The following is a 13,303-nucleotide window of genomic DNA, read 5'->3' as shown; positions in this document are numbered from 1 at the left end:
AAAATGAATTATATCATCAGCAGTTATGCTCAGATTGTGTTGTGCATTTAATAACTGTTACAAATAATTTATTTTCATCACATTTAATATTAAAATATATCCAAACAATAAAAGTATCATTGGCACATTTGGGTGGTAACACTGGTTGCAACCGCAGCAAAAGTTTCAACAAAACCGATATCAAAAATGCTGCGGCTGCAACCCTGAGAACCCTGTTCACACGTCGCTACTTTTAAGCTGCGCGCAGCATGGAAAAGTAGCGGGCAACAGGTTCGGCAGCCGCTACTTTTCGGGTTGCACCGTTGTTCACACGTCACAGTACAAGAGTTGCGCAGTTTTTTGTACTGCAGCGCTGCAAAAGTGACCTTACCTTTAGTGAACTGGTATGGAAACCTCCCCTCAAACTTCGTACATAGATATCCACAGTGACTGTACAAATGTAAAGAAAATTAGCTGCTCACATTGACTTTATGAAGTAAAAGTGGAGGTTAGTCTGACTGAGGAATTTCATGTAAATACAAGGTGATTCAAAAAGGACTTTACAACTTTGAAAGCTGACGAAAATTTATTGGGAAGACTTACATGATTGGTTTTAATGTCATTTGATAACAGAACACATCAAGTTTACTGTGTTTCATTATATCTCTGCTGGTCAGTGACTGTTCAATTTCAAGTGTCTAAGCCGTGGATGTCAACATATTAAAAAGCATTACAACCTCTTCCTATATTATCTCTCCCCCATCGCAAATGTAATGTTGCACAGAGACAGAGAAAAAATATAACATGAACATTCAGTGTAGTTCAGTGTGACTATACAGCAAACATTCCACCTGAAGTAAGTTTCTCTCCAAACTCAAAGCAGCATATCCAGCATCACTTCTGCAACTGCAGTAATGTGTTGCATCATTGTACATCGGTATGCATTCAAGTGCAAACTTCTCCATAAGATGCACCAAACAGTTGGTTGTGTGTGTGCCAATTTCTACCTGTGTTATTCAACCTATATATCGTCGGTTTCTTGGTAAAAGTGACCAAGTCACATTCCAAGGCTTCCAAGCATTATGAAAATTTAAGACATAATTTCATATTAAAAACTAATAATATAGCGTATTTACCTTCAAAATAACTTATTACTAACATCTAAAGAAGTACAGTTGTCTTTGGATGGATCACTAAACCTTTAAATGCCTTTTCCCAACAAGTTTGCATTTTGGACTTGGTCACTTTTACCAAGAAACCGACGATATATACTTAGTGTTCTGCCTAATGGCAAGTCTTTCACTGCAAACCCAGCTTTCTCCAATCTTTAATATTTTCTGCCTTTTCATTAGTTTCCTCATATGATCCACATATCAAAATGTCGTCTATCATCTGATATCTTCTTCTACTCTGAATTCTTTTCCCGTTCACCATGCCTTCCAGTACATCCTTCAGTAGACAGTTTCTTCTCAGCCAGTGACCCAACCAATTCCTTTTTCTCTTCCTGATCAGTTTCAGCATCATTTCTGCACCCACTCATTCCAACACAGCTTCATTTTTTATTCTGTCTGTTCATTTGACATGCTCCATTCTTCTCCATATCCACATTTCAAATGCTTCTATTTGCTTCTCTTCACTTCGTCGTAACGTCCATTTTCTGCCCCATACAATGCCACACTCCACACAAAGCACGGCACTAGTGTCTTCCTTAGTTCCTTTTGACTTCCTGGCAGCAGTTCATTTCAAAGTGTGTCATGACGTCACTGTTGTGAGTCAGTGATTTGAAGCGAGTTTCAGCTTTTATGTCAGAGAAGTTGCCTATTATTCAAGGCGTTCAACCTGAACAATGTCGTAGCAACAGATGGTGGTCTATACTGTCTGTGTGCTGCCATAACCTTTTTCGAACTGTGTTTTGCTCGGCAAGTTGTACGCAGGGTATTTGTTATCATCAGTTGCTTACGGCAACATTCCACAACACAAATCAAATGCTCCGTGTCCATGTTGACCTTCCAAGTTAATGTCAACAAATACGTAAGTAATCGTCTTAACCCTCTCCCCATATCCCGACAGTAAGAAAAAACTTATCTCAGTACATGTTTCCAAACAGTTCACAGTCCTGCCACTACCGGCGTTATCGTATGTATCGGTACGTACTCTTCAGAATCAACGCCGTACTTGCTAGGCAACTTCTCTGGCATATAGGTAATACGCCTTTGTGGAAGTGTAGGAAGATTGAATTCTCTAGGCTCATCGGCTAGCCACATGACGACATACAGCGAGCCATGACACACTTTGAACTCAACACGCAGTAGTAGCATATTCCTTATTATCGTTTCCTCTTCTGTTAACAACGCCTTATAAGCAAATCATATGCTCTATTCTTCTTCCTCCTATTATCACTCCTCTGATGTTCTGAAAACATTCTTCACTAAATCCTCCAAGTAGATGTTGAACAGGATAAGTGATAATAGACATCCTTGTCATATTCCTCTCCCTATTTCACTTTCTTCTGTCAGTTCTTCTCCTATCGTGACTTTGACACGTTGTTTCATATAAAGGTTACAGAACAACTTCATCCCTTTCCAATTCACACCTATTTTTTTCAGGATCCTCATCATTTTATTCCAATCCACTCTAAGACTAATTTTTTTAATGAATGATACTTATAATATAAATGTGTTTAAGTCTACTCTTGAAACCCTTACAGTTTGGTTTGAGCTTAATTAAAATATTGCTTTTTTACATCACGTCCTCTTTATATTGATGATAGCAAGATTCCATCCTGCTGTTTCAGATAGTCTTCATATTGGCCCTGGAGCTGAGACCAAATGCAGTGCACGTTCTCTCTGCAACTCTAATAAACATTATACTCCTGAGCTTCAGTCTTCTCTGGTGCTCGTTTAGCAGCAGCTCCAGCGTGGTCTGTGCCTCGTCCCTCGCATCTCTTCCTGTCACTTTGGCTGTGGTACTGGCTGTTACAGGCAACACGTATCTCATCATGGGGAGCACGTACCACGGAATAAAGCTCTCTAAGGTTTGCTGTTACATCTGATAGATTTATTCGTTGCATAATATTCTTACATTTCCTTTATAGCATAGAATAAAGAACATGTCCAATTCTTACATTTAAATATAAATGCAATATATAAAATGCAAATATGGAATATGTACAGAATTAATACCTTAATAACAATAATATTTTATACAATGTAATATGTTTACCATTTAATAGTATTAAAATATTTACACAGTACTGTGAAATGTCAAGAATTCATCTACAGAATAGAAAGTGTGAGATATTAAGTAATTTTTTAGTTTTACCTTAAATAATGCAGGGTTTTGGCTATGATTCTTAATGTCTTCAGGAAGACTATTGAACATTTTTATCGCCATGTAATGTACTCCCCTTTGATAGCATGATAAATTTGATGATGGCGTATGAAAATCATTCTTTCTGCGGAGTTGTCATTCTTTCTCTGTAGACAGTCAATTAGTAATTCCGTCTAGAATAAATACAGCATGTTCTGAATGGCAAACAGCAATTAAAAAGCGAAATTGAATGTTGCTGTATATCATGGGACAAAGTAAAATTCTAGGCACATTCAAAATTTTGTTAGTAACAACTCAGCCAAAAAAACTGATTAATTCCATCTAATTGAGCACATAAGCAATCTTTCCAAAAAAAAGAGTTATAGTTAAGAGGCATGAAAATATCGCAATCGGGATAAACGTACTAATAAAAATAAGAAGCATGCTATTTGCTCCTTTATCCAGTTTTCTTCACAGTTCATCACAATTGTAAACCTTTGAAGACGGTTTCATTACCGTAAACTGGGGTTACTTTGAACACAGAGGAAACTTTGAACATTTTTTCAGAAAACCATATTTAGGCTTCTACATGCTGCACTTGTTATAGATGGAGGTAAATTAACATAAAAATCATTCTCATACCAAATTTACCTCCATCTATAACAAGTGCATCATGTAGAAACCTAAATACGATTTTCTGAAAAAATGTTCAAAGTTTCCTCTGTGTTCAAAGTAACCCCAGTTTACGGTATTTCGAATTAATGCTATAAATATATAGCCTATTGCCATGATAAATTGTATTTTCAGTGAAATACGAGCGATTTCAAAGAATGCATTTAATCTTATTTTTAATTTCAATTTGAATAACATTTTTAGATTTTGTTTCATTCTTCAGGACATGGCTGGAAACTTCGTTTTCGAAGAGTCTGATATACTGTAAACCCCACATGATCTCTGTTTTCGTCTGTTATAGAGCAAGCTTTGACTGTCTCAATGGCCTAGTGGTCAGTATGCTGGCTTTCAGATCTGTAGGTCTCAGTTCGATTCCTGAACTCTACTCTCGGGAATTTTCCTTGAAGAAAAGTTCCCTGGATTTCTAGAATTTGGAAATTTGTATGTATGCGAAAGTAATTTTGCGAGTGTGTCGGGTTATTAATTAACCAGTTTTCAAATAAAATTCATACGATATATCATGATTCTCACTGGGCAGAAATGTGAACACATGTTTCAACATCACTTTGTTGGCAAACTAACGATATACGTGAGCTCAGCCAGAAAGCACTAAGACATGCTAGAGAATTAATATCACGTTCTCAATATAAATTATTTGCATTACATTCTTAAGATTTACTTTAATATCCATTTTTCCACGCAAAAATGGTAGGCCTGTTCATATCCAAAAAGTAGTGAGTTGGAAGATTTCGTAGATATATCACATGATGCTGTTTGAATACTTTCGAAAATTGACTTGGAGGTTGATATTTTCGTGGAATGATCTTTATATATTCTACAATATATTGATGGTTTCTGTACACAACCCTAGATCATATATACCCAGATTGCTCGGCGTTATAGGTTTTGACGGTAACAATTTTTGTCAGGTTTACTATGCTGCCGTCCGCACCTGTGGAGTAACGGTCAGCGCGTCTGGCCGCAAAACCAGGTGGCCCAGGTTCGAATCCCGGTCGGGGCAAGTTATCTGGTTGAGGTTTTTTCCGGGGTTTTTCCTCAACCCAATACGAGCAAATGCTGGGTAACTTTCGGTGCTGGACCCCGGACTCATTTCACCGGCATTATCACCTTCATTTCATTCAGATGCTAAATAACCTGAGATGTTGATACAGCATCGTAAAATAACCCAATAAAAAAAATAAAAACTATGCTGCCATCTAGTTGTTACATAAGAAGTCACGTCATAACTCTCATTTGAATTTCATTAGCAACTATGCTCCCATCTCGTGTTCGTTTATGGCGGACAGGTGGCGATCCTGGCCTCTGTTCTCTTCAAAGTGCAACCAATTTTAACACAGGAATGAGCAATCTATATGTGATCTGGGATACAACTGAAGTTTGGACACAGTGCTTTAACATTCTGTGTGGTGCTGCCTTCAGCTGTTAAGCATGGAGAGAGGCACAGTGGTGTTGGTGAGCGGCACTATACTACATACCATCAGTTTGTCGTCCAGTAGCTTCGTGGAGGAGGAGCACCAAGTGTGGTACTTCCTGTGGCTCACCTTCGTGATGGTTGTGGTGTACCAGATGTGTACAGCCCACGTGGCACAAAGCAAGTATAGTTCTGACTGGCAGCTTTGGTGTTGGCTGAGTTTGCCTATCTTGCACAGACTGCTCAGGAAATGGAACCAAACAGGCGACAAATGGGCATCTCTGCCAGATGTGGGTGACTGGCTCGCCCACCAGCAACACCGTGGTGCCCTCTCATTTGTTCTATTAGTAGGTAACTATCGTTCATAATTATTTCAATATCATGACCTCTTAATCAGTGAATGGCTGGAGATGGGTATTATGACCTTCTACTGCGTGTTCAGTTCAAAGTGTGTCATGGCTCGCTGTATGACGTCATGTGGCTAGCCGACGAGCCTAGACAATACAATCTTCCTACACTTCCGCAGAGGCATATTACCTATGTGCCAGAGAAGTTGCCTAGCAAGTATGGCGTTGATTTTGAAGAGTACTTACCGATACGTACGGTAACTCCAGTAGTGGCAGGAATGTGAACTGTTTGGAAACACGTACGGGAGTGAGTTTTTTTCTTACTGTCGGGATATGGGGAGAGGGTTAAGACGATTACTTACGTATTTGTTGACATTAACTTCGACTGTCAACATGGACAGGGAGCATTTGATTTGTATTGTGGAATGTTGCCATACGCAACCGATGATAACAAATACCCTGTGTACGACTTGGCCGCGCAAAACACAGTTCGAAAGAGGTTATGGTAGCACACAGACCGTACAGACCGCCATCTGTTGCTACGACGTTCAAGTCATACCGTACATGTTTTCAAGTTCAGATTGAACGCCTTGATTAATAGGCAACTTCTCTGGCATAAAAGCTGAAACTCACTTCAAATCGCTGACTCACAACAGTGACATCATGACACACTTTGAAATGAACACCCAGTAGTATTAGGAGCTGAATTTTGCAATCTCCTCAATCAGTGAATAGCAGCAGCTAGGTATTATACTCTTCTTTATCAGTAAGTACCAAGAACTGCTTATTACATATATTTAATAAATTAATTCCAAGTGCTAATTATTATAGTCTTTAATCAGTACCAAGAGACATGTACCTATTATAACTTTCTTAATCAATATATACTAGAGGATAGGTATTAAAAACTCCTAAAATTGATACCAGGGGCTGGTATTATTATCTTCTAAATAAACTGATATTGAGAGCTGGTGTTGAAATCTCTTAAAGAAATTGAATGACTGATAACAGGAACTGATGTTGTAACCTTCTAGGTAAATTGATACTACGAGGTATGTGTTGCAGTTTTCTTAATTGATTCAAGAGCCAGCCATTACAACCCCATAAATAGATTGAACCTCCTAAATAAATAGAAACCAGAATTTGGTGTTATGACCTCGTAATATAATCGATACAAGGAACTGGTGTTCATTCATTCATTCATTCATTTAGTGTTCTGCCCAAGGGCAGGTCTTTCACTGCAAACCCAGCTTTCTCCAGTCTTTCCTATTTTCTGCTTTCCACTTTGTTTCCTCATATGATCCATATATCTTAATGTCGTCTATCATCTGTTATCTTCTTCTACCCCTAACTCTTCTCCCGTTCACCATTCCTTCCAGTGCATCCTTCAGTAGGCAGTTTCTTCTCAGCCAGTAACCCAACCAATTCCATTTCCTCTTCCTGATCATTTTCGGCATCATTCTTTCTTCACCCACTCTTTCCAACACAGCTTCAGTTCTTAGTCTGTCTTTCCACTTCACATGTTCCATTCTTCTCCATATCCACATTTCAAATGCTTCTATTCACTTCTCTTCACATCTTCGTAATGACCATGTTTCTGCCCCATACAATGTTTCCTTGGCCATTGCTATCCACCTTTTGACTTCCTAGCATCAGCTCATGTTACTGCTTATAGTACACCCCAAGTATCTGAAGCTCTCCACTTGCTCTACTGCCTCATTTAGAATTCGCAAGTTTATCTTCTGTATTTTTCATCCTATGACCATGCTCTTCGTCTTATTTGCATTTATCTTCATCCCATACTGCTCACAGCTGTCATTTCGCAGTGAATAATAATGCACTTCAGTCTCATGCTCATTGTTTCCATTGATGTTATCAAGGACTCCTGGCAGTTTGCTGCTTCTGCTATGATATCTTGATGCGGTACCCAGGAGCAAAGAGGACGTTGATAGAAGTGGTGTTGATCACAACTGCAGCAGTTTGCGTGTACTGCTACCGCACCGCGATAGGGACTGTGGATGTGCCTTTCTCATACTCTCAGACCAAGTAAGATTTACAAAAATATAATACACTGTTATGTAATGTACAGGGTTTAAAAGTTAGTGCCTGATAGAATAAGTTAACTGGAACAATACTGTAGAAACATTGTATGGGGCAAGCGCCAAGGTTGATCTTAGGAAAAGGGGGATAATAGGTTAGTTAGGTAGAAATTATGTTTTGTGATGTGATGTGATGTGATGTGATGTGATGTGATGTGATGTGATGTAATGTAATGTAATGTCACGTCACTATTGAATACCACTATTTGAGTCTTTCTGGGAAAATACCACATTGCATTAACAAATTGCATAAATAGCTTAGAGGAGGAAAATTATTTCAGAATAGGCGTTACTTGGTATTTCATAATTAATTTTAATCAAGAATTATTATTCTTACACAAATGCACGGAGTATAAAGACAGATATGAAAAGTGAAGGCAAAGCTTGGAACATTCTGCTAGATAGTAATAATATCCCAGATTTACCACGAAAAAAGGCTGTTGCTATATTTCGCTTAACAACCGGACATGATTATCTCTCCTCTCATCTACATCGAATTAATATCTATCAGCATCCACAGTACACCCTCTGTAGAAATCAGAACTCCATCATGGATAAAGAACATTTGCTACAGTACCCAGCAATAAAGAAAATAGATGCTGATTTACCATCGCAGCTCACCAAACACTATTGCAGCTGTGGCGAGAACGTGACTCGCGAGACATTGTGGCTCACAATGATAGCTGTGCTTCTAACCTCCGCCAACCCCCACCCTCTCACTCACTGGAGTCAAACTCCGTTCCCTTTGTATTTGTCTCTGACCTGCGAGTGGCATATGTCTCTCTCGAAACCATGTACGAAAGTTCCAAGTAGGATGGGAGGACGCATTTTTTTGCTGTCAATATGATGAAAATATTAAATGTATGATTTGTTCGCAAGTATTACGAGGAAAACGGTTGTATAACATAAAACGGCATTATACTACATGTTACTGATGAAACATTAAAAGGTTAAGTGTTATTGTTGTCATCATCATCATCATCTCTGTATGTCGACCCTTTTTCAGCACGAATAATGCATTATTAAATAAGTATATAATAAATTTTCAATCTTAAGACATATCAACTTGCAAATGTTTATTTGCTATTTAATAAGATATATGAATGTTTTTGCCGTTTGGGTCATCATCAGATATAACAAAAACATATAATCTGGACCTATAATAATGAATTATGCAAATAACAAGAATAAAGAACAATGTATGTATGCAATGCATGAGATTCATGAGCTTTATGTAAAATGTGAAATAATACAGGATAATTGTTGATATAATCTTTAGATTTGAAATTGAATTGGACGGATATTTTATACATTTAGCTCATGTTACAAATAAAATATACAATTATGATTAAAATTTGTCAATAATGTTAAAATTTTTAATGATGATTGATAAAATAGATATTTTAAGAATAGTCATTAGTTGAGGATTGTCGTAGGGTATACGATAATTTGTGTAGCTGATGTTCGTGTGTTATGTATGTGTTTCATTGAAAAACGTTCGCTAATGAACTAATGTTAATTTATGTTGGAGATTGCTGTTTTAATTATCTGATTTGATGACATCCTATTGATTATCCTATTATTATGACGCGCAACAGCTGTAATCAATAGGATGTCATCAAATCAGAGTAATCACCAACGTCAAACAACATTTCATAAGCGAACAATCTCTTGAATGATTGAAATTCATACTTAACTTACGATTTATCTACTACGAAAATCATCGTATACTCTACGACATCCATAACCAACGAGCATTCATTTCAAATAATATCTCAACAAATCTGATTACACGTAACAGTCATTTATAATCAATAAGATGTCATCAAGTCAGATAATAAATTGAAACAGTAATCTCCGACATAAAATAACATTTAGTTCATTAGCGAACGTTTTTCAATTAAATACATACATAACACACGAACATCAGCTATGCAAATTATCGTATACCCTACGACAATCCTCAACTAATGACTATTCTTAAAATATCTATTTTATCAATCATCATTAAAAATTTTAACATTATTGACAAATTTTAATCATAATTGTATATTTTATTTGTAACATGAGCTATATGTATAAAATATCCGTCCAATTCAATTTCAAATCTAAAGATTATATCAACAATTATCCTGTATTATTTCACATTTTACATAAAGCTCATGAATCTCATGCATTGCATACATACATTGTTCTTTATTCTTGTTATTTGCATAATTCATTATTATAGGTTCAGATTATGTTTTTGTTATATCTGAAGATGCCCCAAACGGCGAAAACATTCATATATCTTATTAAATAGCAAATAAACATTTGCAAGTTGATATGTCTTAAGATTGAAAATTTATTATATACTTATTTAATAATTCACTAGGCATATTGAAATATAAAAATGAATTGTAAATTACGAATAATGCAGTTAGCTCTTCAATTTGAACTCACTGATTTACTATGTGATGTCAAATGAAAGCTAGATGTAAGGACTTGACAAATGTTGAACTTTCAAATCTTTGCCAAAAAAATATACATCCGAAGCTTCATTCTTTCGCTTGCTCTGTTGAAGCCATGTTCGCTACAACTTATGTTTGTGAAAAATTATTTTCAACATTTAAAATAGTAGATCACGACTGACAGACAAATACCTTCGTGATCAACTACGACTGGCAGTAAGTGGCATAATTCGTGATTTTGAAACTTTCTCGCAGAGACATTCTGAAGTCAGTTAATTTTAGGTTGTGGTATTGTTCATTTATTGTTCATTTATTTCTTCGTTACACGTACTAAACATTAGTTTGTAGCCTTGTACTATATAAAATTATGTTTAAGTGCTTGACGTAAGGAAAATGAAAATCTGTACTAAGTCAGACAGTTGCTTCACTTCCCCTTCGGGTGTCTGCTCCCTCCATAGGTGTTATGCACGTTGCAGGTTACACAGTGGCTCGGCGCACGATTACATTTTCGCCACTGCTGCACTATTGGGATGCCTGCAGGAGAATGGAAGAAATCCAAGATCCTTGGCATTGGTCAACAACAACATAAAGACAGATACTCAATTTAACATAGTCTTTACAGGAAAAGTCACTGTTCACGCAACTATATCTGGATGTTTCACATATGACATGTTTTAGTGTTAAGTGGTAGTATTGATATTTTAGTGAAAACAATTCAACAGAAATTTCATATGAGGACTTGAAGTTGATGTCATATTGCAGGGGGACGAGAGAGGTGCGTGTGTTCTGGAGTGTGATGGCACTCATGCTGACGCAGGCCGTGGGCAACACTTTGTATGAGCTGAAGGCCGCTCACTGCAATCGGCATGCAGTGTTGGGGCGCATGCTCAGTGCGTGCGTGTGCTCGTGGGCACTGCTGTGTGCATTACTCCACCGTCCACACAACGTCCTGCTCGTCCCCACTCAGATCTGGATGAGCAGGTGTGTCAGTAGGCTGCGTGACAACTCCGTGTGGTGGCAGGCCACTGCGCATGTCTGGATTGGCGCTGTTGTGTACTTCTACCAGGTACCTACGCATTATTTGCTTTGCTTCCTCTCCTCCTCTTTCTCCTCCTCCTCCTCTACTTGTTTCTTAAGCTCTCTTATTTTCAGTTATACCAACTTTGAGGAAAGTACTTAAAGTTAAGTGGCCCTAAATCCAGATTCCTCTGCTTGCACTGAAGTTATAGGAATGACATTTATTATTATTATTATTATTATTATTATTATTATTATTATTATTATCATCATCATCATCATCATCATCATCATCATTATTTATTCATTCATTCATTTGTTCATTAATTGATTTGTTTTTTCATTTATTGAGTCATTTATTTACTTACTTTTTAATTACTTATTTAGTTATTTACTTATTTAGTTATTTGCTTATTTAGTTACTTATTTATTTAGTTACTTACTTATTTAGTTACTTACTTATTTAGTTATTTACTTATTTAGTTACTTACTTATTTAGTTACTTATTTAGTTATTTACTTATTTAATTACTTATTTAGTTATTTACTTATTTAGTTACTTATTTAGTTATTTACTTATTTAGTTACTTATTTAGTTATTTACTTATTTAGTTACTTATTTAGTTATTTACTTATTTAGTTACTTATTTAGTTATTTACTTATTTAGTTATTTACTTATTTAGTTACTTATTTATTTAGTTACTTGCTTATTTAGTTATTTACTTATTTAGTTACTTGCTTATTTAGTTATTTACTTATTTAGTTACTTACTTATTTAGTTATTTACTTATTTAGTTATTTGCTTATTTAGTTACTTATTTATTTAGTTACTTACTTATTTAGTTACTTACTTATTTAGTTATTTACTTATTTAGTTATTTACTTATTTAGTTACTTACTTATTTAGTTATTTACTTATTTAGTTATTTACTTATTTAGTTATTTACTTATTTAGTTATTTACTTATTTAGTTACTTATTTAGTTACTTACTTATTTAGTTACTTACTTATTTAGTTATTTACTTATTTAGTTATTTACTTATTTAGTTACTTATTTATTTACTTACTTATTTAGTTACTTATTTAGTTACTTACTTAGTTATTTACTTATTTAATTACTTATTTAGTTATTTACTTATTTAGTTATTTAATTACTTACTTATTTAGTTACTTATTTAGTTATTTACTTATTTAATTACTTATTTTAGTTATTTACTTATTTAGTTACTTATTTAGTTATTTACTTATTTAATTACTTATTTTAGTTATTTACTTATTTAGTTATTTACTTATTTAGTTACTTATTTAGTTATTTACTTATTTAATTACTTCCTTTTTTAGTTACTTACTTATTTAGTTATTTACTTATTTAGTTACTTATTTAGTTATTTACTTATTTAGTTATTTACTTATTTAGTTATTTACTTATTTAGTTATTTATTTAGTTATTTACTTATTTAGTTACTTATTTATTTAGTAAAAAATGGGCCGAGTCTTGGTAGCAGTCTTCCTCTATGTAGGCAACAAGCTTCGCAAGTCTGTCCACAAGTAGCATGCATTTAGGCACTCTTGTTTACTACACATGCTCAATGCATTGTATCTGGAACTTACAAGGGAAGGTTTGCAGTAGGACAGGCTGAAAGTGTTAATGTAGACTGACAGATCGTGTGGATTTTGGCGAGATAATTTAAATCTGAAGTGACTTACCATGAAGAGCATTTTCGACTTCCTCATTAGAAAATATGTCACGAAAAAACTAAAATAAACTCCTTAAAAAATGTACTTGAAAAACTGTTGCGTGTGGGAAATAGTGTCTGCTGTGTCAATGAGTGTGAAAAAGAAACCATTATAAGATGCCTGTATTGTGGAAAGATGCTGTGTCCTGAACATTTCTAGGTGAACCTTCATTATCGTGTGTGAACATAACAGCTGAATTTACCCTAACTATTATCCATTAGATTTCTAATAGGGATGAAAGAAAGTAGCTTCCCCGCCTCT

The 13,303-nt window shown here is 35.4% G+C and overlaps 1 protein-coding gene across 5 annotated transcripts in view; it reads left to right on the top strand.

Moving 5' to 3' along the window:
- The window catches only part of PIG-G (phosphatidylinositol glycan anchor biosynthesis class G), a 39,597-nt gene that overhangs the window by 23,397 nt on the left and 2,897 nt on the right, over positions 1-13,303 (top strand). For all 5 annotated transcript variants that reach the window (XM_069825459.1, XM_069825458.1, XM_069825460.1 and 2 more), the window contains 4 exons: positions 2,774-3,013; positions 5,401-5,743; positions 7,620-7,785; positions 11,051-11,354. In XM_069825459.1, coding sequence (XP_069681560.1) covers positions 2,774-3,013; positions 5,401-5,743; positions 7,620-7,785; positions 11,051-11,354 — 1,053 coding nt within the window. The remainder of the gene's footprint in view (positions 1-2,773; positions 3,014-5,400; positions 5,744-7,619; positions 7,786-11,050; positions 11,355-13,303) is intronic.

The sequence above is a fragment of the Periplaneta americana genome, chromosome 5 (genome assembly GCF_040183065.1).
Source record: "Periplaneta americana isolate PAMFEO1 chromosome 5, P.americana_PAMFEO1_priV1, whole genome shotgun sequence".
NCBI lineage: Eukaryota > Metazoa > Arthropoda > Insecta > Blattodea > Blattidae > Periplaneta > Periplaneta americana.
This window is presented reverse-complemented; position numbering and strand designations above follow the sequence as displayed.